The 24,792-nt window shown below is 42.3% G+C and overlaps 1 protein-coding gene and 1 pseudogene across 1 annotated transcript in view; both read left to right on the top strand.

The window, feature by feature from the left end:
• TMEM154 (transmembrane protein 154) overlaps window positions 1-7,817 on the top strand; it is a 53,900-nt gene extending 46,083 nt beyond the window's left edge. The window contains exon 7 of the mRNA XM_019025072.4: window positions 5,370-7,817. Within this exon, the coding sequence (XP_018880617.1) occupies window positions 5,370-5,385 (16 nt within the window). The 3' untranslated portion in view covers window positions 5,386-7,817. The remainder of the gene's footprint in view (window positions 1-5,369) is intronic.
• An 11,443-nt stretch (window positions 7,818-19,260) lies between these two features.
• On the top strand, window positions 19,261-20,018 carry LOC101125431 (small ribosomal subunit protein uS11-like; annotated as a pseudogene).
• The last annotated feature ends 4,774 nt before the right edge of the window (window positions 20,019-24,792 follow it).

Below are 24,792 nucleotides of genomic sequence, written 5' to 3'. Positions count from 1 at the left end.
AACATAAGGTATAAGGTTGGTGCAAAAGTAATTGCAGTTTTTGCCATTACTTTTAATAGCTGGGACTACTGACACGAGCCACCATGCCCAGCTAATTTTTGAATTTTTTGTAGAGACAGTGTCTCACTATGTTCCCCAGGCTGGTCTCGAACTCATGGGCTCAAATGGTCCTTGAGGCTCAAGTGCCCTGGCCTCCCAAGTTGCTAGGATTACAGGCATTAGCCACCACACTTGGCCCACATTCTTAAAGTATCTGTCTAGCATTCCTAGAAAAATTGCTTGCTAATGTTCCCATCATAGTTAAGTTACCAAAACTGCTTTCAAACTAAAGGTTTGAAAAGGGATCACTTATTTGATTTGTTGCAATTCTGTGACAGTTTGCTAGGATCTTTTTAACAGAGAACTCTAGGACTTTTCAGAATTAAAAATGTCTAGGTTTATTTGATGATTCCACAGAGAAAATAAATAGCCAAAAAGACAGCAGGAAACATATCTAACTAAATAAAGGAAGGAGCATTTGGGAGAGAATGCCTCCAGGCACAAGTGGCGGGCCAGGTCCCAGCTTGCTGCTTTACCAACATGCCTGATGTCCATCCCAGCACCAGTAAGAGCTGCTACACTCTGGGAGTGGCCTGATGTCCCACAGGCGAGGCAACTAGTAGCAGTGCTTTGTCAGTTGCTCACAGTCCACAGAGCTGTGGCAGTGGGCACCATAGCTTGAGCTTCTTTTCCTCTTTGGTGCTTTAAGTTAAACAAGTTCTTGTTGATGGACAGTGTCCCACAGTGAGCCTTCAAAATGCTTCTCCTTAGAAATTTAAAGTTTGTTTTGGAAGATGGTTGCTGAAAGCCTTTAGATATTTGAAACAATATTCATGCTAGTGTTTTACCAACAAACACTGGCTACTTATGTAAAACCTGCAAAATAAGGATTACTAACATTCATTCATGTGTCTGTGTGTCAGGCCTGGAGTATAGTATTTCACCTGCATTTTCTCATTTATTGTTTACAAAACAATAAGCTCATAGTATAGTTATGTATGTTTTGCAGGTGAGATGAGATAAGAAACTCCGGCTAAGAAAGGTTAATTTGCCTAATGTCACATAGCAAGAAAGTGAACCCTGATTCAGACTCAGGACAACTGACCCAGGGCTCTTATCTACTATGCTAAAAAAGCCACTCGTTAGCACACACCAACATTGGTAATGTCATAAAAACGGCACAAACGTAAACTACCCAGGGATAAACTTAACTGAAAAAATGCAGGTGATAATATAAAATGTTCAGATTCTTATTGTGGGACATAAAAGACTTGAACGAATGGAGAGGTATACTGTGTTCCTAATGAAATACTCAACCAAGTAAAAATGGTCATCTTAAATTCAACCCAGTCATCTTAAAAATCCCTATGCATATTTCATGTGGAAGAATAACTGGTTGCAAATAGCCAGGATAATTCTAAAAGAAGGAAAAAGTGAAATTGTAAGATGGATTAAGGGTGGGGAGTTCACAGGGAGCGTGTCATGCTTGATGAACAATTAAAACAGTGTACACTTGGAATCAAATTAGAATTAACATTGCATAGCAAGTGCATTATTTAATAAATAGTCTTGGGACAACTGACTAACATTTGGGGGGAAATTTAGAGCTCAACCTCATGCTTTATACTAAAATATACTCCAGGTGAGTTTGAGTGTTAAAAAGAAAGAAAAAAAGCCAGAAAAAATATAGAAAAATATTATATAGCTTTAAGGAGGGAACGAGTTTGAAAGCATGACACACAAGTCAGAAATCATATTTGAAAAGGATAGATTTGGCCGGGCACCGTGGTGCACGCCTGTAATCCTAGCACTTTGGGAGGCCGAGGTGGGCGGATCACGAGGTCAGGAGATCGAGACCATCCTGGCTAACACGGTGAAACCCCGTCTCTACTAAAAAAGTACAAAAAAATTAGCCGGGCATGGTGGCAGGCACCTGTAGTCCCAGCTACTTGGGAGGCTGAGGCAGGAGAATGGTGTGAACCTGGGAGGTGGAGCTTGCAGCAAGCCGAGATAGCACCACTGCACTCCAGCCTGGGTGACAGAGCGAGACTCTGTCTCAAAAAAAAAAAAAAAAAAAGGGATAGATTTAACTACATTAAAAACTCAATGTTCTTGTACTTCAAAAAACACAATAGGCTGGCTGGCCATGGTGGCTCACACCTGTAATCCCAGCACTTTGAGAGGCTGAGGTGGGTGGATTGCTTGAGCCCAGGAGTTCGAGACCAGCCTAGACAACATGGCATGACCCTGTCTCCACAAAAGTTAGCTAGGTGTTGTGGCACACAACTGTAGTCCCAGCTACTGGGGGAAGGGGAGATGAGGTGGTAGGATTGCTTGAGCCCAGGAGGTCGAGGCTGCAGTGAGCTAAGATCTTGCCACTGCACTCCAGCCTGGGTGACATGGCAAGAGCCTATCTAAAAATACAATAATAATTGTTCCACTTTAAATATGAGCAGAGACTATTAATAAGCAATTCAGCAAAGGAAGAAATTAAAATTACCAACTAAGCTTTGTAAAAGGTTTATTCTTTGTGGTAATAAAAGAGTAACAGTAAATATGAAACCATTTTCACCTATTGGACTCACACAAAAAAAGAAAATAATAATATTCAATGTTGGAGAGGATGTGGGGAAAAGGATAGTTCCCTAAAGAGTAGTGTTGGAAGAATGTAAATTGTAAAAATTTCTAGGAAAGGGGGATAATTTGACAATGGGCCATTAAAGCTTTAAAACTGTCTATACTTTGACCTAACAATTCCTTTTCTAGAGATACATGCAAAGGTAACTACTGGAAGTTTCCAAAGATGTAGCAATGTTTATAATAAATAAAAATTAAAAATTTGAAGTAGCCTAAATGTTTAACAATAAGGGATTGGCTAAAAAAAGTTTTTGATTTAGTGAGACAATAGGAAGCTATGTAGACACTAAAAAGATATTGTATATTTATTAGCAGAGACAGATGTTTACATGTGAATGAGAGTGAGAAAAGCAGATTACAGAACAATATATAAAATATGATCCCATTTTGTACAAAAGAATATATATCATTATCACAGAAAAATCTTTGGGAGAATAAATACCAAAATGTTAATGTAGTGAGATTATTGGTATTTTTGTTTTGCTTATTTGTATTTTCTATTTTTTTAACCAATGAATATGGACAAATTTTATAATAATTAACTTCAAAAATCACTTCTATTACAACAGCTGGACAAAGATTAATGTTGTGGACAAAAGAGGGCTTTGCCTTTGTTGTTCAGCTGTATATTATACTCTGCTTCAAGTGGCTGAAATTTCAAGATAAGGTCACAAAGGAAAACACGCAATTCAGAGACTTACGTTCTATAGAGATAGACTCCTGGATCTTTCAAATATTCTCTTACTACCACCCAATTTCTAAGAAATTAAACCTCCTTGGCTAATTTAAAAGTTATTCAGGGTGACATAAGTGAAAGGGGTTGTCATATCTACTCTTCAGATGAAACATTTCTAAGTTTTCAACCAGGCTTTCATTTGAAATACATTTTGATATCGTTTGTCTTTTTTTTTTTTTTTTTTTTTTTTTGAGACAGGGTGTCTCTCTTACCCAGGCTGGAGTGCAGTGGCACAATCACAGCTCACTACAGCCTCGAACGGTAGGGCTCCTGCAATCCTCCCACCTCAGCCTCCTGAGGAACTGGGACTACAGGTGTGCACCACCACACTTGGCTAATGTTTAATTTTTTAGAGATGGGGTCTCACTGTATTGCCCAGGCTGGTCTCAAACTCCTGGACTCAAGCAATCCTCCTGCCTCAGCCTCCCAAAGAGCTGCGATGACAGGTGTGAGCCACCACGCCCACCCTAGTTTGTCCTTTTGTTCACTTCCCTGCCTCAGATAAAATTCTGTCCTCCCCCTCCTTTCCCATTGTTCTTCTCTCCTTATGATAGCTTATGCCTCTGTCTTCACAACATGAACAAACACCACACACAAACCTATACACAATGTCTCCTGCCCTTTCATGGATCGATCCATCCATTATCTATCTACTTATCTACCTATTTATCTATCTGTCTGTCTGTCTATCTATCTATGTGTGTCTCAGTTGCTCCAAAGTCCTTTTAGAAACACATGGAGTTTCACTGAGTAGGAGAGCACTGAAGTAGGAGTCAGAAGAATATCACCAATTGCAGACTATCCACACCTATGAGCGAGGGAGATACCAGATCTGTTGATCATTATCATTCAAGCTCCCTTGGAAGCAGAGGTCACTTCAAATAGAGGCCTGCTAGGATGTGAGTGAAGGGAGTACAGAACTAAAAAGAGAAGCGCGAGGAAGGGAAGTGCCACCCGTTTTCCAGGAGACTTGGTGGAGCTGTGGGCCCACCAGGAAAAAGGTGTGGAGCCAGGTACTTGGCAAAGACAGCCAAGTTAGAAGCAAAAGACCAAATTAGCCAACAGCATGGTAATGTTCAAATACCGTGTTCATCATTTATGTCTGCTCACACCCCAGGATGCCCGATGTTTGAATTCTAAATGACACTGAGAAGGCCCCTCCAGCTCCTTTGTAGGTATGAACAAAACGGGCTGTTGAAGACATGCCAGGACCACAAACTCTTGAGAGAAAACGGCATGTGGAAAATTTGCTTCAGAAAAAGGCAATTTGGCACGTATTCATAGAGAATGGGATTAGATTTATTAAACGGGGAACCCCCAACTCCATCTGCTTCTCTCTGCATCAGCACTGGGGAGGGCTATGAGGAGAAAGAGCTGGGGATTATTTTTTGGCTTTCATGGATTTCTTCCTCATGGATCAGATATACAATTTAGACTGACCTTCATTTCAGAAATTGTAAGCCGGACACCATTGGCTTCCTGACGGTTTGTGATCTCTTCAGTCACCTCCATAATGGAGTGACCAGCTCTCTTTAGCTTCTTAGAGATACGTTACTGTTGGCCGGGCGCAGTGGCTCACACCTGTAATCCCAGCACTTTGGGAGGTCAAGGCGGGCAGATCACAAGGTCAGGAGATCGAGACCATCCTGGCTAACACGGTGAAACCCCGCCTCTACTAAAAAAAAAAAAAATACAAAAAATTAGCCAGGCTTGGTGGTGGGTGCCTGTAGTCCCAGCTACTCAGGAGGCTGAGGCAGGAGAATGACCTGAACCTGGGAGGTGGAGCTTGCAGTGGGCCGAGATCGTGCCACTGCACTCCAGCCTGGGCGACGGAGCCAGACTCCGTCTCAAAAAAAAAAAAAAAAAAGAAAGAAATATATTACTGTTTTGTGTGTGTGTGTGTGCGTTGTTTTTTTTTTTTTTTTTTTTTTTTTTTTTTTTTTTTTTTTTTTTACAGTGACAGTGAATCCTAAACCTGAATGGCGCTCATGTTTTCCAAGAGAAGCAGCCCCTGAGGGAGTCTGCTGAGGCTGCCAACAGAGGATGAAGAGGATACAAATTTAATTAATTTCAAATCAACATAGACACAAGAACCTTTTGCTGTTTCTTCCAACGCCCGCTCTTCCTAATGATGGCATCACTTGCACTTGGAAGAATGTGCAATTGAGAAGTACTAGGAAAAGGCCTGGCTGCCTTCCATCGCTGCCTCTGAGGGTGGAGAAGGAGGCGGGTGATGTGCTCACTTCTGATCAACATGTGTTGCCTCCTCTCAGCCAACTTCTAGCTCACTGCACTCACTCTGGTCATGATAAATGTTCGTCACCTTTCTGCTTCATTCCTTAGGGCCTAAATCAGGAAGCTGTTTTATCGATGGTTTCCTTTTGGGTCACTAACCAGCTTTGGATAATTTCCTCTGATTATTCAAGTCCTGGGACAGGTAAACTACATTCAGCAGGAACTTTTCTCGAGGAGGGTTATGTCATGGAAAAGACACCAAACACAGCAAGTATTTTAATGAATACACCATCCCAGGGGGTCAGTAAGCTCTGCCTGCCAAGAAGACACAGTGAGAGGGGTCCACAGTCCTGATGAGGTGGCGTTTGGTAACTTGTAGACCCTAGCATGGCCAGGTCTGGTCACCCTTAAGAACTTCTCAGAGAAACTAGGAATCTTCAGTGAAAGAACTAATGTTCTCCTCAGCTGAAATTCCCTTGCTTGTCAGCATTTCTGCAAAGCTCACACTTGTTTCACCATACCTCCCTTGGATGTGACATGTGGGTAGGAAGTATGTGCAGGTGGGAGTCATCTGTCAGCCTTCTATGTTTCAGAGATCCTGAAGGTGGTTTGAAACAAACAGAAGAGGAGCAGGAAATATCCGTGCCTGTGGCAGATCTCACTCATCATGCTTAGCATTCTCTCCTGCCAAGCTGGGATAAGCCTCATGTCCTAACACAGCACAACAGGAGGTCTCTGTCAGTCCATCAGAGATGACATTCTATGTGATATTTTTGACATCCTTGTGCTAAAAGCAATGGCACAAAATGGAAAAGGGCCTATTGACCACACCTACTCCAATAAAATCGTTCTCCATTTATTCCTTAATTTTCTAAATCTGACCCCTTTAAAGCAATCTAGCAAATTGAGAATCCTCAGCTCTCCTTGGATACCTGATATTTTATTTCAAGAAAGAGACAAAGAAGGAAAATTTTATTTATTTTACTACCCACATATAAACCGAAGGGAGATGGGACTACCCAAACATTTGCTGCTCAATTTTGTGTCTTGTGCTTGAAAGTCTGCCCTAATGCATAACAAAAACTACTTGTCTCCTACCTTTTGGGATCCCTTTAACAAGTATTTGCCTTCTGAACTACGTGGATAATTTCAAAGGCAGAGTTCCAGACCAGAGAGGTCTTTCCATACAATGAAAGCTATAACTAGCTGGTTGTGTTTAACCACTGCTATCACGCTATCCTGGGACTGCATAGAACTTTGACAAAAGACAGACTTCATGGTACATAACTTCAACAGATTTTCTGTCATATTCTCACCAGCACATCTGAATGAGGCTTTGTGTTTTCCTTGCTCTCTTGCATGTTCCTTTTCAACTCATGGCCCACAGTGACTCTCAGATATTTATGCCAAAATTGCATACAATTGTTTTCTGAATCATAACTTGTCTATTTTTCTGCCTGTGTGTGCTACTTTCAGTTTGTTTCTCATCAACATTTTGACTCTCAGAAGAGCCTCCATTTGCCTCTTTCTCTCTTTAGGTATCTAAGATCTTTGAACACCTGGGCCTTTACATTTGATCCAACCCTATCAAATAATGAACTTTTCAGAGAAGTATCTGGGGTCCTGGAACTTCATGTTGATGAAGTCATATTATATAATATGATAAAAATATTCTCGTGCACTATTTTAAATAATTTCAAATTCTAGAAGAAGCAAATTTCAGCGACATGTCATTGAGTTTTTATTTGGTAAAGCTATAATTGTGCAGTGTACAAAGCACTTTTTAAAAAGATAGTTTATTCTGTCAGGGTATATGAAGTTAGTATACAGCCAGAACAGCCAAGCCTCAATTCTTGTACCTTGTGTCTTTTTATTACTGTTTAATCAATAGATATCATATGTTTATGACAGTTTCAAGAATTGTTTTTAAACCCAAACTTAATTTTATGTTTCAGACTATTGTTAGAAAAACAAAACAAAAAACAAAAAAACCCTCACTAATTTGCCCTAATTGGATAGGGCAATCAGAACAAAATCTGACTTTTGAATATTTAAAAGATATGTAAGTTTGATTGCATTTTTGTACATTTTAAGCAAACTAGGTTAACAACAACATAGCCTAGTCAAACTTCTCAGGAAACTTGTTTTAATAAATATGTAAAAATACCCATTCATGACTCTTGACCCAATGGTGTGACTCCTCCCTCTGGGAAGGGCTTTATTACCCAATGCAAGACCACAGCCTGGATCCACCTTGATGTAGGTGGCTCCTGGATAACCCACATCAAACAAATGTGACAAAGATGAGTAAAACTGGTCTTGGGAAAATAATTTCATAGTTTTTTTTTCTCCCAGTTATGCTGTATAATACAGGAGAACCAAAAGCTGTAAAATTATTTTATTTTATTTTTTAGAGACAGGGTCTCACTATGTTGCCCAGGCTGGTTTCAAACTCCTGGGCTCAAGCAATCCTCCTGTCTCAGCCCCCCAAAGTGCTGGGATTACAGGCATGAGCCACTGAGCCCGACCAGCTGTAAAATTACTATATTCATTTTCACTATGTGCTACTTCTCACCTGACTTTTTTTTTTTTTTTTTTTTGAGATGGAGTCTCACTCTGTCACCCAGGTTAGAGTGCAGTGTCACGATCTCGGCTCACTGCAACCTCCGCCTCCCAGGTTCAAGCAATTCTCTTGCCTCAGCCTCCCAAGTAACTGAGATTACAGGCCTGTGTCACTATGCCCAGCTAATTTTTGTATTTTTAGTAGAGATGGGGTTTTCACCATGTTGGCCAGGCTGGTCTCAAACTCCTGACCTCAAGTGATCCACCAGCCTCGGCCTCCCAAAGTGCTGGATTACTATTGTGAGCCACTGTGTCTGGCCACACACTGACTTTCACTGTAATATCTGGGTGTTTTATGTAACATATCTGGGCAATAGGGCTTATGGCAGAATTGGCCCTCGTGGTGTAGGCCTTCCAAGTTCCAAGTCTCATTTTTAGTATTCCTCCATTCCAACCCCTGGATCCACCAGTTCCAACAGCCTGGATCCACCTTGATATTGACAGCCAGGCAGATGCTTCTGCTGATCACCGCAGCTCTAGCAATGGAAATGGATATGTTAAGAAAATACTTGTCTATTCTTTTATTTTGGTTGTTTAAACTATTAATTCACACCATCTCTGAAAAAAGGCCTTATGTTGACTAAAGAAAACATAGGCTTTAGTTTCAGCTTCTGTCAGAATTAGTACCAATTCTGAATCTGGTGGAGTGATAAGACATGGTTTCATGCTGGGAAGACACTGCTGAAATCCTCCTTGTGGGAGAACATGGAAATTTTATACTGAATTAAATTAACGCATGTGACTTTTCACATTCAGAGACATTCAGGATGAATTCTGGGGTTTCCATTTAATATCTATAACAAGCAGTCCAGAACAACTTCACATATAGCAGCATTTCTGCTATGTGACAATGACCAAAAGAGTTCCTGTATATTAGTGTCGAGTGGAATATTTCAAATTGCAGAACCCAGACAACCAATTGCCTGAATTATTATTATTTTTTGTTTTTAGCAACTCTTTGGCTTTATCTTGATACTGTCTTGTCTGGCACCAAAGTTTTATTTCCTTCTTAGTCCTCTTGGGGATAGTTTTTGGGTGTTTTTCTTTTTCATTTTTCTTTTTTTGAGACCGGGTCTCACGCTGATGCCCAGGCTGGAGTGCAATGGTGTGATTATGGCTCACTGCAGCCTCAACTTCCCAGGCTCAGGTGATTCTATTACCTCAGCCTGCCAAGTAGCTGGGACTACTGGTGTGCACTACTAGGACTGGCTAATTTTTTGTATCTTTTGTACAGATAGGGTTTCACCGTGTTGCTCAGGCTGGTTTTGAACTTCTAGGTTCAAGCAATCCTCTCACCACAGCCTCCAAAAGTCCTGGGATTACAGGCGTGAGCCACCATAACAGGCTGGAATTATTTGTACCTGGACCTCGTGTTTTGTTTTTTTGCCCTACTATCTTTTCTAAATAACATATCATGTTCCTGAGATAGCAGTATATACAATTATGTAAAATAGAGCTTTATATGAACTCTGTACATGCTCTAAGCTCTTTTTGAATGATATTTTAAGAAGTTTCTAAACCAAAGTGCTTAAGATAACATGAAGATGTTAATTTCATGAAGACTGTACAAGTTTAGAAGTACAATGTAGACCTGTTTAAGACAAAGGTGGATGGGCTTTGGGGTTTTTTTTACAATTGGACTTCAGGTACAGAAGGCTTGGGTAATGGTACTCCTCAGTTCATATCACCTTATCATTAGCCTTTAGTATTTTGTAAATAAGTAACTGGACTTTTATGAAAAGCATATTCTTAACAGTTTTACATTTCCTTTTTTTTTTTTTTTTTTTAAGATGGGGTTTTGCTCTGTTGCCCTGGCTGGAGTGCAGTGGTACGATCTTGGCTCACTGCAGCCTCCACCTCCCAGGCTCAGGTGATCCTCCTGCCTCAGCCTCCCAAGTAGCTGGGATTATAGGCGTACACAACTGCATGCACAACTAATTTTTGTATTTTTAGTAGAGACAGGGTTTCGCCATGTTGGCCAAGCTAGTCTCAAACTCCTGGGCTCAAGTGATCCGCCCACCTCAGCCTCCCAACATGTTGGGATTACAGGCATAAGCCACCATGCCCAGCCAGTTTTCATTTCTTTGGTCTGCATGTAAAGGACTAAAGAATGATATGTAGCTACTACACTGCAGCAAACAACATTTTTCCAGTGTAAAAATCAGTGGAGAGTAAGCAATGTATTACTCTGACTTCGATGAAACACCTCAAATTATAAATAATGCCAGGAACATGTGAAAACTCCACATGTTTAATAAATGCCAGCTTTCAGAAAAAGCAGAGATTATAGGTATTCAACAAGTTAAAAAATAATCTGGTAGATTAGTAATAATTTAACACATGTATATCTTGTATTTAAAGTTAACTGAAAATTACGTAAAAAAAAAAAAAACACCGTGTTTGACTTTCTTTTGTTTTACAAGTGATGCAGAGTATCTGCTGAGAACGTCAGTTAGATCATCTGATGTCATATTTACCACTTAGCTTTTGTCCCAGCAGCATATAAATTCTACCTTGTAAGCCTCATATTAGAAGTGGTCCCAGCCAGGCACAGTGGCTTACTTCCTAACACTTTGGGAGTCCACGGCTGGTGGATTGCCTGAGCTCGGGAGTTCGAGACCAGCCTGGCCAACATGGTGAAACCCCATTTTCACAAAAATGCAAAAATTAGCCAGGTGTGGTAGTACACATCTGTAATCCCACCTACTCAGGGGGCTGAGGCCCAAGAATCACTTGAACCCAGGAGGCGGCAGTTGCAGTGAGCCAAGATTGTGCCACTGCACTGCATCCTGGGTGACAGAGCAAGATTCTGTCTCAAAGAAAAGAAAAAGAAATGGTCCCATTGCTACGGATTAGAACTAATTTGTAAAATTATCAGAATTTTAAGACTGATTAAAGGTTTTAGGTGTTTTTCTCCTACTTTGCATACTGAGAATAATATGTATAGTATTTTTCCAGTATGATTTACAATTTTATAAATGTCAGTATACATATGTATATATAAATTATTCTCAACTCCATTTTTTTTAAATAAAATAAGTACATGTTTGTGTGCTAAATTGCTCATTTGGCAGTGATAGATTGAAAAACATTTATAAATTTAAAAATAAAGCACTATAAGATATGAGGAATGAATAGCTTCTACGTGAATTTCTATGTAATTAATATCAATATTTAGAATAAAAGTGTATTTGAGGATAAGATATTTGTTTACTAAAATGTTTTATTTACTAAGAGTAGAGGTGAATTATGCATCTTTCTAAGGAAAAGTTCTTTTAATTTCTGTGTCTATGAAAAAGAATTCATAATTCATAATTCTTAATTGCCCTCTTTTGATCCATATAATTCTTTAAATAAACGAAACAATACCAATTCAAAAAGGGACCTGCTTTGTATAAAATTGTCTAACCTAAAAATTAAGTAGACTTTCTGCATATCTAAAATATATTATTACACATTCTTGTCTTTATTCTTCCTTACAAAACATTTTTAAATGAAGGAATGAAATTTTAATTGTTTATGAGAATATAACTTTTAAAAATATTTCTAGTAGGCCAGGCATGGTGGCTCATGCCTGTAATCCCAGCACTTTGGGAGGCTGAGGCACGTGGATCACCTGAGGTCAGGAGTTCGAGACCAGTCTGACCAATATGGTGAAACCCTGTCTCTACTAAAAATACAAAAATTAGCCAGGCACGGTGGCTGTCACCTGTAATCCCAGCATCTCGGGAGGCTGAGGCAGGAGAATTGCTTGAACCTGGGAGGCGGAGGTTGCAGTGAGTGCCAAGATTGAGCCACTGCACTGCAGGCTGGGTGACAGAGTGAAACTCCATCTCAAAAAAAAAAAAAAAAATTCTAGTAAAAATGGAAAAATCCACAAGAAAACCTCTTTTTTTCCTGATTACTCACTTTTCTTCACGCCTTTAATTTTAACCTCATCTCACACCTTGATATTAGAAGAAAGTAAGGCTGAACGGCAGATTCATAAGATGTAGATAACATGAAGACTTCCTTGAATAAGGATTTATTCTTTCGGCTCACAAAGACCAGTCAGTATTATTGACAAACAACAGGCAGGAAGATTTCTCCTAAAAGTCTCAACTAAAGTTAAACCTGGTCCATTATGGCATCAATCTACCCCTAGAAACTGATGCAGAGTCTGTTTCCTCCCTGTTTTAACTAGAACTTAGCCAGACTGGAGACAGCATGGACCCAAAGAGCATGCAGTCCCACAGAGTTAGGGAAAGGATGCATCTTGACCAGCATTCATCATGAGGATCAGTTAGGAATTAAGTTCCTGATTCAAGGTGAGCTCATATGGCCGCTCCCTGGTCATCTAGGACACAAGTTCCTTCTAACTCTTCCCCACCTTCATTAGTACAGGGCTTCTTTCCTGTGTTGCCACATGATCCAAAATGGTGGTTGTAACTCCAGCATGATATTCACAAGAAGGAAAAAGAGGGAACCAGCACAAGGGTGAGCCTCCCAAGTAGGTCAGCCACTTTTAAAGAGCTTTCCTGCCAGCCCAGTGAAGCAACTCTGCTTACATCTCATTGGCCAATCTCTGCAAGGCAGCAGGGAACAGTCATCTCTATGGTTGGTACATTATCACTTTCAACAATAAGGGATTCTGTCTCACAAAGTGGTGGAAGAATATTGGGTATCTGAAGAGGTAGCCACCCCGGCCAGAAGGTGCTAAACACTAAACATACATCATCTCATTTTAATCCTGGTAATTACTTATGAGGTAGGTTTAGAGAACTTATACCTTGTTCCATGTCTCTCCAACTCCAAAGCACAAGTTTTTAATCACTGCACTGCACTGCATCCCCAATAACTAGCCGTAGGAAAGTGTTTTAAAAGGCATCACTTGGCGGGGTGCAGTGGCTCACACCTGTAATCCCACCACTTTGGGAGGCCGAGGCAGGCAGATCACCTGAGGTCAGGAGTTTGAGACCAGCCTGGCCAACATGGTGAAACCCCCGTCTCAACTAAAAATACAAAAATTAGCCAGGCATAGTGGCATGTACCTGTAATCCCAGCTACTCAGGCGGCTGAGGCAGGAGAATCACTTGAACCTGGGAGGCGGAGGTTACAGTGAGATGAGATCACACCATTGTACTCCAGCCTTGTCTAAAAAAAAACAAACAAAAAAAGTTTCAGTCATTGTCAAGGATGCCTTAAGGTGAGCATAGCCTGAGATAAGAAGTAACAGAGGCTGCAGGCTGAGATAAGAAGGAACAGAGGCAGTGAAGGCAGGACCCTAGGCCCAGAAGTAATGGTCTATCATGCTGAGAAAAAAGCCAGGGCTTAGAATAGGGGTGATAAGTAAAAGGCCTAGTTTTAAAATCTAAGTGCTGGTAAAGGTTGGGTCACTAGGTGAAAAAATAAAATTCCCACTTACTAGAGCTGACATAAACAGCATATGATCCTCTTTAAGGTCGCAGTGGAGAGGCATGTCCAGGGACTCTCAAGTTAGAGACAGGTGTGTTTAGTGCTAGAATTGGAAAGACATTCAAGCAGACTGGCATGTTGCCTCTTCACAGACATAGTCGTGCTGGCTTGCAGGATACTCCAGCCTAGAATGTATATAGGACTGTGGAGAACAGCAAAATCAGCATTGCTTGGGATTCAGCCTGAGCTCAAGTGGCCCACCCCTGGAGGCATCCAGTGTTCACACTTCCCAAGAGAGAAAACCTGATTGGATGGGTGTTTCAGCAGTCTATTGCTGCTTAAACACCTCAAAACTTAGCAGCTTAAAACAACAACACTCAATTTATTTTTCACACAAATCTGCAATTTGCATGAGGCTCAGTGCAAATGGTTCAACTCTCTCCCACACGGCATTGGCTGGGCAGTTCAACTGGATCTGGGGGTCCCACTTTCAGATGACTCACATGGCTGGCAAGTTTGTGCTGGCTGTCGGATAGGAGCCCAGCCAAGCCTGAGGTCCAGCGGCCTTGGCTTTTACGATGTGGGCCTCTCCATAGACTCCTTGGGCTTCTTCACAGCATGGCAGCTGAGTTCCAAGAGCAAGTGTCCCAAGAGAGCAAAGTAGAAATGCATAGTATTTTTATAATCTAGACTCAGAAATCACATCACATCACTTCTGCCATACTTTATTGTTTGAGACAGTTACAAAGTCTACCTAGGTTCAAGGTGGAAAGGACATAAACCCCACCTGTCCTTGGAGGCGTGTCAAAGCCACATTATGAGAAGAGCAAGTGGGATAAGGGATTTGTTGCAGGCAGCGTTGGAAAATGTGATCTGCCCAAATTGGTGTGTCTTCATGCAATATCGAGGAAATATATTAGGTAGTTTCGTGTCAAGGAACATTGTGGATATTTGACCTCCCTGAATCCCAGTGCCTATATGCTCTTTGGCTTGGACATAGACCCCTGGTCCAGTAGTCTGTAGTAGGTGGTAGAACTAGTTTTACCAACTACATGAGTCATGAGCCATGGGACTGAATGGGTTGTAGGTGGATCAGACATGTAGAAATGTATGACTACTCTCAAAGCATGAGGTTAAAATGGGAGCAGATTAGACTGAGCACCTTGAGGATAGGGATCAGTCTTACTCATCTCTGTATCCTGAAAAGTGCTTGGTGCTACTGCACGCTCAATAATAACGGAAAAACCAATTATTTAATGAGCTAGGAGTTACATATCATCTTTCCTTAAGTACCTAATCAGTCTTTATCATCAGTGAGTGCAGAACTCAAATATGGTATTGTTCATCTTCCATGACCATTTTCTCCCAAGTTTCCTGGTTTAATTGCATTTTCCTCACTTTCCATCTATTGGATCCTGATGTCATTCTTTATCTTTATTTCCTATTGTCCTATTGTGTGTATTGTATTGTATTTTTAGCTACATTAAATCCAATATGGAAGGAAGCAGAGAACGATCATAATTGAACTAACAAGCAAGTGGAGGTGGAGAGAAAGTGGCCCCAATTTGGAAGGTGAGGGAAAACTGGGGATGGAGCCTAACTGATCATTAAAATGCTCGAAGCAGCTCTTTCCAACCCAGATCTGAGCTTCTCTTCTTTGCCCTCTGGAGGGTCCACAGAGAAAGGAAATACAAGTTTTATTAAGAAAAAGAGGAAAGCATCTATTTTAGGTGATAATACAGGCACAAGAGAAGGATTGTTTCTTCTCTGGGCAGGAAGACAGATTCACAAAATAAGAGGCACTGTAAATCCTCCCTGAGATGTTCCCCAGCACCTCCGAATGTCACTGAGACCAACTAAGCCAGTTAATGGGCTAAGACCCACTTACCTCTTAACTCCATGAAATCCATGCAGAAATACCTCCATCTTGTTACAAGTGCCAATTGATTGCTTTTTACCTGGCATGAAGGTGCCTTTCTGTTCATAACCCACCCCGTCCCATTCCTAAGGGAACCCCATCCTTCCTCTTGGCTTGTACTGTCAGACCTCCGGCAACTGAGATGAAGATTCTAAGGAAGCAGCCACATGAATTCACGTCAGGATCAGTGTTCCAGGGGCGTCCAGAGCATGAGCAAGAGAAGCAGGGTGGGAGGATGTGGGTTAAACAGGAAAAACTAAGATTCGTTGTTAAAACCAAGATTCGTTGTTAAAACCAAAGGGGCAGGGGAGGGGTCAAAATCTGGAATATAAATTAGAGGTGACAGGGAAACAGAGGCAGACTGGAAAGGGGCAGGAATGAGGTGAGGAGAGGCGGTTTCCACAACGGAGCTGAGCTATGCAGTCTGCCTTTATTGGCCGCTGGCTGCACAGTGAACAGGGGTCAGTGTGGCCTGAGAGTTCAAGGCTGGGAAGGACACTAGATAGCCAATACCTTCTTTTTGTCAGCATTGCCCAGTTTCCCTGTTAGGTTAGAAAGCCCAGTTCCAGAGAGACAGTGTGAATCACAGACCCTAAACTTGGACCCACGCTCCCACAGCATCAGGGCACACATGCTGACTCCCATAAGAGCCGTGAAAATGCTAGGAGCTAACTGGGTCAACCGCGGGAGGGGGCAGCTCCACCCATACATTTGGCCTTATCCAGAGCCAGTGACGTGAGGCCCAACACTTTTCTTTGCATTAAAAAAAAAAAATATATATATATATATATATATATATATACACACACACACATACATATAGTGTTATATATACACTAAATAAATACACTTCTAATTGTCTCTCTGTAAGTGTAATAGTGGTGTGTTTGTTTAAACAAGACTCTTGGTTCCAGTGAGAAAATGTCCAACTCAAACTAGCCCAGACCAAAAGGAAACTTATTGGCTCATGTCATCATGCTTGGAAAGGGCAAGAAGTTGCCAATTCCAGGGACAACCAGAACCAGGTAAAACTGACATGAGTAACAATGAGACCAGGAACTCAAACCCCATCAGGCTTCTCCAGTATTTTGTCTTTCATTCATTCTCTGGCACCAGCTTTCTCTACAGGGCTGTAATTATTGCAGCTGGGAGCTCCAGGAGTCTTCTGTCTTTACCACCAGAGTAGAAGGGAAACTCCTTCCCTGGGTCTAATATTTAAAAGCTCCCCCCCAACCACCAGAGGAATTTGATTAGACTATCTGGGTTTTATGCCTAACCCAGTAAAAATGCGTACAGGGATGGAGTGGGCCTGACACTTTTCTCTACTCCTGCAGGTGGGTGAGTGGATGGGTGGGTGGTGGGTGGTTGGGTGGTTGGCAGTGGGGAGGAGATACAGGGGAAAGCAGTTTCTAAAGGGAATCAGAGTGCTAGGAACAGATGCCGGGCACTCGGGGGCAGCCAAATGCAGAGGTATCCACCATGCACGTGTTTCTTTCCCTCTGTACTTACTTATCCACATCTAGAGAGTCAGAAGTTGAGAATGAGCCAGGTTCTCTGGATGGTGGATTTACTAATGCTTTTCATTTGCTTCTTTGTGCATTTTTAATATTTTCCAAATGTTCTACAACACATACATATTGCCTTGTACTATATGTTTTTTTAAAAAAAAAATAGGGTGAATACGTTTTTATTAACCAAAGGAGAAATATTAAGAACCAAAACAGAAAAATCCTAATTTTAGGTCTAATATTCTTACAGCATAAATGTTGCTTGAAAATCGTTTGCAAAACTGAACAAATATATTGAGGTGTATGTGACCAGCACCATTTTTTGTAGGAAAGAGAAAGGATCCTGAAAGTGGAGGTAGAAAACCCTCAAAGATTTGCTTCTTGGTATGGAAGGTACAGGTTTTTTCTGCATGCATTCCTTTAATCCAGGCTGAACACTCTGCCCATTTCCCTTTCGAAACTATGGGAGAATCAGGGAACTTTCTGGGCCTCTGTATTCACCTTGTGGCTCAATTCACCAGTTAGGGCAGGAGAGGAGGATGTTAAGGCAGTTGTCAAGACCCTGAGAAGCTAAATGGGAACAAGGCAGAACTGGAAACATTTTTTCTTCCCATAATGCATAATGTCTAATCACTTAGATTCTTTTCATGTTTTTGCTGTAAGGATCATTTAACATGAAAGAATATTTTGAGTAAAGAGCAAAACTAACCTCCATTTTAAATTCCTTTCCTTGTATACTTCTGTAGTTGCTATAATTTCTACAATTAACATATACATATTTCACAGAGTAAAAAAATGTATATTGCAAATAAAATCCAGTTAAATTTTTTAAAAAATCATTTTGAATTCCACCAGCCTAGCAAAGCAATTTTCATTTTGAGGAGTGTGTTGGAGTCTCCACCTATCTCTTTCTAAGAAAGAGAAAGTGAGAAGGGTCTGGAAGTGGACCACAGCGTGGAGTTACACAGGATGACTTCCTCCAGCAGCCCAGAGGGAGCATGCAGTGGTTTCCTGAAAAAAGAGGGAGCATTTATCAGCTGCAGTGGAAGGGTCAGTGGGAGAGGAAGCTAGTCAGAAATCCTGGACAGAGAAAATACTAGAAGCTTCCCTCAAGATGCCACTGGGATTCACTTATTCAGCAAACATTTTCCTGAGTGCCTACTATGCACCAGGCACAGAGGAGGTGAGATATTGCAGAAAAGCCGATGGCCCCTGGAGCCAGACTGTCTGGGTTTAAAGCTGCTTCTGTGCCTCTGGACAGGTTACCTAACCTCTTGGTGCCCCAGGTCCCCCACAAGACTTTTGGAAAAACGACTTGAGTTAAAAGATACGAATGCTCGTATCTATTGAGAGTGCCTAGAGTGTGGTTAGGATTCTGTCATGCTGGTTGTTACTATTGCAGTCTCTGCACTTGAGGAGTTCACAGTCCAGTAGCTGAAAAAGCACAAACTGGAAGTCTGTGGGACAAGACGGAGGACGTGACAGGTGCATTTTTTTAAGATAGAGAGTTGCTGGGTGGCTCCCTCCTAGACGGTTGATAGTTCATGCTGCCCCGAAGTCTGAGCCCAAGTGTTATTTTGTAGGTCACTGGGTCACAGCAGGCATTCTCCCACAGTGAGAGTCATTCTAAGCAGGAATGATGAGATGATGATGAAGACTTTTATTGAGTACTCGCTCCGTGACTGGCACTTTTCTAAGTGCCTCATGTGAATTAATTTGCTTAACTCCCCAGGACACTGGTAAACTATTGCCCCCATTTTACAGATAGGGAAACTGGGGCACAGAGAAATGAGGCAACTTGTCCATGGTCACACAGGTAGCTTGTGGACAAGCTGAGAGTTGAACACAGGTAGTCTGTGTCCCACATCAGCCTGCATGTTACCAGCATCATGTTGAAGATATATCGTGGACATCAACTGCAAAAGAATTGTGCCAAGTGTGACCCTGGATACTATTCACCCACTTATTTGAGTGTCATTCATTTGTTGCTTCAGTTGACATTTCCTAAGCCCCTTGTCTAAGTAGGGCACAGTGAGCCCTCTTGGGTACAAAAAGGAAGCCAGGATCCTCCTGTCAACAAGTTGATTCGGGAGATAAGGCTTGTGCCCAAACACAGAGTAGCAGGTTCCCCACGAGGAGCATTTACAGTGCTCAGACTGTAAGAAGAAGGGATGGATGGCTCTGGGTTGGAAAGAGCAGTTGAGTTTGAGCTGGGTCTTAAAGGACAAAAGGCCCTTCAAGAAAATGGCATTCCCGCCCTGGGGAGAGTGTGAGGAAGGTGTGAGTCGGAAAGCACAGGACTGCACGGCTTGGCTGCAGCACTTAGGGTGCATAGGGGGAGTGGCAGGCAATGAAGGCTGCACCGGTGGCTAGGGTCTCTTTGAAGAGCCCTTGAACTCTGGTTTGGCAAGTTGGATTGCATTTAGTAGGAAGTGAGGAGCTTGTGGAGGCTTTTAAGAATGGATCCTCTTCCCCTTATGTAGTCTGGAGGCAGTGCACAGAAATGGTCCTTCCAAGAGGAAGAAGAAAAAGGAAGAACAGGTCATCAGCCTCGGACCTCAGGTGGTTGAAGGAGAGAATGTATTTGGTGCCTGCCACATCTTTGTCTCCTTCAATGACACCTTTGTCCATGTCACTGATGTTTCTGGCAAGGGAACTACCTGCCATGTGGCTGCCAGGATGAAGATGAAAGCTGACAGGATGAATCCTCACCACACACTGCCATGTTGGCTGCCCAGGAGGTGGCCCAGCAGTGCAAGGAGCTGGGGCATTACTGCCCTACACATTTTCAAACTCCAGGCCACAGCAGGAAATAGGACCAAGCACCCTGGACCTAGGGCCCAGTCGGCCCTCAGAACCCTTGCCTGCTTGGGGATGAAGATCGGGGCAGATAGAGGATGTCACTCCCATTCCCCTCCGACAGCACTAGAGGAAGGAGGATTGCCATGGTCACCGCCTGGGAGCAGGAGTCCTCAAAATATTGTCTGTTAATAAATTGCCTTCATGTGTAAACAACAACAACAACAAAACAAATAATGGGAGTCAAATGATCAACACTGGGATTTGAAGAATGATCCCCAGCCTGTGGAGGGGGAGTTCAGGAAGAGAAGGCAGGGGAGAGAAAATGAGCGCAGCAGCAGGGGGAATCAAGAAAAGAGGAGGAAAGAAAGAGGAAGGGCAGTGCAGAGTGATCAGGTCACTGCCAGCCCTCCCTTTGCTGCTTAAAACCTTTCAAATGGCTTCCCATTGGTTTGAAAGGAAGCTCAAAGTCAGCACAGTCTGCATCATGCCTTTGCCTCTTTGGCTCCTAGAGCTTCAGCCAACAGCCTTCTTTTCACTCATGGAGTGTATCAGCCCTTTCCTTCTCACCTGCTGTTTACTCTGCCAGAAGTGTGACTGCCTTCCCTACTCTCTACCACGTTAGGTTCCATTCATCCTTCAGATTTTAGCTCAGTGTGTATTCTCAGTACCTTTTCTTTGTAGCACTTGACCCAGTGGCAATTTTACAATTGTTTGCATGATTATTTAAGTAATGCCTGTCTTGATTGTAAGCTTCCTGACAAGGGGTAAATGTCTGTTTGGCTTATTCTTGTATCCTCAGCATCAATCATCTCTTGAGATAATATGCTCTTAAAATGTTAGATTAATGAACGGAGAATCTGAAAGATTTGGTAACTGAATGAATAAGAGGATGAAAGATAACACCGGGTTTTTAATCACTAGTGACAGGTAAAGTGGTGTTGCCATTTACAGCAACAGGGAACACAGGGGAAACAGTTTCCCAGGGGTGATTATGAATCCGGCACTGTACATATTGACTTGGAGGTGCCAGCAGGTTATCAATTTGTCCAGCAGGCCATAACAAATTTACCACCACAGTTTAAGGGAAATATTACAGCCAGAAAAATAAAGAATGAAGAGTTTGAAGATGAATCCATAAGAATTAGTTTGCCTTCATGTAGAAAAAAAAAATCCAAAAGGATAAAGGCCTAATATCTAAGGGTTTATTTTTCTCCCACATGAAAGCAGTTTGGGGCTGAGCTCAGCGGCTCATACCTGTAATCTCAACACCCTGGGAGGCTGACGAGTGAGGATCACTTGATCCCAGGAGTTCAAGACTACCCTGGGCAACATAGTAAAATCCTCACCCCCACTCCTCCTCTCTACAGTTTTTTTTTTTTTAATTAGCTGGGCATGGTCACATGTGCCTGTAGTCCCAGCTACTCTGGAGGCTGAGGTGGGAGGATTGCTTGAGCTCAAGAAGCAAGTCTGCAGTGAGCCCTGATTATGCCACTATACTCCAGCCTGGGCAACACAGTGAGACCCTATCTCAGAAACAAAACAAAAGAAAACCAGCAGTTCAAAGATAGAAAGTCCAGGGCGGTTAGGCCAGCTCCGCGGTCATCTGAGAATCATGCTCCCTCTCTCTGTGCTGCCGTTGTTAGCATGTGGGTTCCATCTTCAAATTCTCCTTTGGTAGTCATCAAAACTTCCTTCCTGGCAGCAGGAAGGAAGAAGGGGGAAGGTGAAATGAACTCTCCGAAAACTCTGATCCACTTGCAACTCACTGGCCAAAATTTAGAAAAGGGTGCATTTACTTCCAGGAAAGCTGGAAAATGTGGCCTTTTAGGAGGTACGTTGCTACCTTAAAGTCAGGGATTCTGTTACTAAAGAATAATGGACCGGGCGCCGTGGCTCTCCCCTATAATCCCAGCACTTTGGGAGGCCGAGATGGGCAGATCACTTGAGGCCAGGAGTTTGAGACCAGCCTGGCTAACACGGTGAAACCCCATTTCTACTAACAAATGCAAAAACTAGCTGGGCATGGTGGCGCGGGTCTGTAGTCCCAGCTACCTGGGAGGCTGAGGCAGGAGAAAATGCTTGAACCTGGGAGGCGGAGGTTGCAGTGAGCCGAGATCACGCCATTGCACTCTGGCCTGGCTGATAGAGCAAGACTCTGTCTCAAAAAAAAAAAAAAAAAAAAAAAAGAGAAGGAGAACTACTGGGTGGGCAATGGCTTATTTTACTACTACAGGAGACAGCCAAGGTCTAGAGAGAATGTGCTCCTGACTGAGATGAATGACAGTAGCCAGTAATAGACATACAGAATTTTAGAGGAGCAAGGAATCTCAGCAATCGGCTAGTCCAGTCCCCGCCTTGGCCAAGACCACACAGCACATGTGTGGCAGAGCTGGGGCCAGAATTAGCTCCCCATGAGGAAGTAAGTGACGGAAAAGACCATGGGGGAGTTTGCAGAAGCTCCACCTGAGCATGCCTGAGTTAAGGGCTGACTTTAGGCGACACTACAGCAACTCAGAGGAGAGTCTGGGATGGAGGAGAGTCTAGGATGGAGCAGGCTTGGGGTTGAATTGCACCTCTGTGACTTTGGGTGAGTTACCCAGCTTCCCTGAGCCTCGGTCCTCATCTGTGTAATGGGGTAATGGCATAAAATAGGCACGCTATAAATGACAGTCATTCTTATCACTATTTTTAGAAAGCAACAAATATTTTTGGAATAATTGAATCTGAACAAATGAAACACTAATGAATGAAATTAGAACAGAAAGCTATTTATCTTAGATGGTTTGGTGATTTGCTCAGTGACAGATATAAAGCTGGATAGGTGGTTTCTTATATACCCCAGCTTTAAATTTCATTACTCTAGCTTCCCGTATTTGCCCTACAAGCATTGATGTTTCCTTGGACTTCCTGTGGCCTTCCTGCCAAACCATGCCACTCTCCTCTGTGACATTTGATCCCCTTCTAAATACACCAGTCCCATAAACGAGAGTTAGACACAGGCTTCCTCCACTCCTTGATTTAATTTTCCTTTTCTCACCCTCACATATCCTCATATACCCCCTTTCTCACTATTCCATCTTTATCAGCTTCTTCTCCCGCTCATGCAACACATTTTGAGTGTTTACAGAAGACCGAACTTAGTGTTGAGGGACAGCCTAAAGAAGGCAGAAGCCATAGAATCTGGCCTCGAGCTACTTGCAATATGAAGAAAAATGCATGGCCTCAGTGCCTCTTTATCAGACATCATGAATTTGGGGTCAGATATACAGATGTCTGCTCTGTAGCTGTACGTTTCCCATCTTCCCCCTTTACCTCTGCCATTTTCCCATCTCTCTATCATTTGCTACTTTACCTAGTTTTGTGTTATAATTAGTAACTATTTTGAAATTTAAAAGGCTAGGAAATAGTTATATTTATGGTCTTTTCTTTATTGTCTTAAAAGCCACTTCATCAACTTAATATCAACACTCAAGGTAAAATAGTATTAAATTACCAAATGAAACATGCAAAAATCTGTAAACACTATAAGTGAGATTCTCATTAAAATTAATTTATTTTCATTGGGCATAAACTAGGTTCTAATTTTATTTGGAAATGCAGGATTTATGTCTGTTGTAAAATATGGCAATAAGTCCCACATTGCTGTAGCCAGGACTATATGCCAGCTGGAGAGGAAATGGAACTCAATATTTGCTTGTCTGTGAAGGTTTCACATCCAGAAAGCCTTAAGCCCTCTCTGCAATAAGAACATTCCTGCATTTCCTCTCCTATGGGCTTTTGCTTCTGCCACTAACTAGCTGGGTGGCTTTGGGAAAGCAGTTTCATTTCTCTGGGCCTCAGTTTCCCCATTGGCAAAATAAGCTAAATTACTTCCACATCAACCGTTCTCATGCTAAAGTGTGCATAAAAAGCATCTATGAAACTTCTTAAAAATGCGGAGTCCCAGTGCACCCCCTGCCCCAGAGTCTAATTCAGTAGCCCAGGGTTTGGCCCAGGAATCAGCAGTTTTAATGAACACTCCAGATAATTCTCAAGCAGGGAGTCTGACGACCACACTTCGAGAAAAGTCACTTTAAGCTCTTATCCAGCCTCAATATTCTGAGTTTTTCTCTGAAACATATGGCAAATAAATTCTAGAAGAAAGAGGAGGAGGAGAAGAAAATAAGAGAAAACCTTATTATCCCTGAGAAAGAGGTCTGAAGGGCAAATGTTGAGATTAGCGGGGCTGAGCTGTTTGCACTGACCTCTCTCTCTCCTGAGCACCTGAGCACCCCGCTCTCAACCACACATTGGGGAAGCTTGATCAGAGGCTGCCTTCTATATTATCTGACTGCTCCCTGTGAATGAATGTCTTATCTCCTTTAAAGTGTGAGTCTTCCAGCCGCAGGATCTGCTTTGACCTATCGGGCATTTTTAGCAGTCCCTGAACAGTGCCAGCTGAGCCCCCAAAGGCCTGATGAGATAACAACACAAGTGGGGTGATGGCCAACTTTGAGTCCTGGAAGAGGAGCACTTTTCAATTTCCCACCAGAGGGAAAACATCCCTCAAGCATTTCTCCCCTAGTATCCAAGGACAATTACTTTATTTATTTACTTATTTTTAATTTTTAATTTTAATTTAATTTAATTTTTTTTTTTTTTTGAGATAGAGTCTCGTTCTGTTGCCCAGGCTGGAGTGCAGTGGCACGATCTCGGCTCACTGCAACCTCCACTTCCCGAGCTCAAGAGATTCTCCTATCTCAGTCTCCTGAGCAGCTGGGACTACAGGCACGCACCATCATGCCCAGCTAATTTTTGTTTTTGTTTTTGTTTTTGTTTGAGACGAAGTCTCACTCTATCGCCCAGGCTGGAGTGCAGTGGCGCCATCTCGGTTCACTGCAACCTCCGCCTCCTGGGTTCAA

Source organism: Gorilla gorilla, chromosome 3, assembly GCF_029281585.2.
Source record: "Gorilla gorilla gorilla isolate KB3781 chromosome 3, NHGRI_mGorGor1-v2.1_pri, whole genome shotgun sequence".
NCBI classification, from domain to species: domain Eukaryota; kingdom Metazoa; phylum Chordata; class Mammalia; order Primates; family Hominidae; genus Gorilla; species Gorilla gorilla.
The sequence above is the reverse complement of the archived record's forward strand: the minus strand, read 5'-3'. Positions and strand labels throughout refer to the sequence as shown.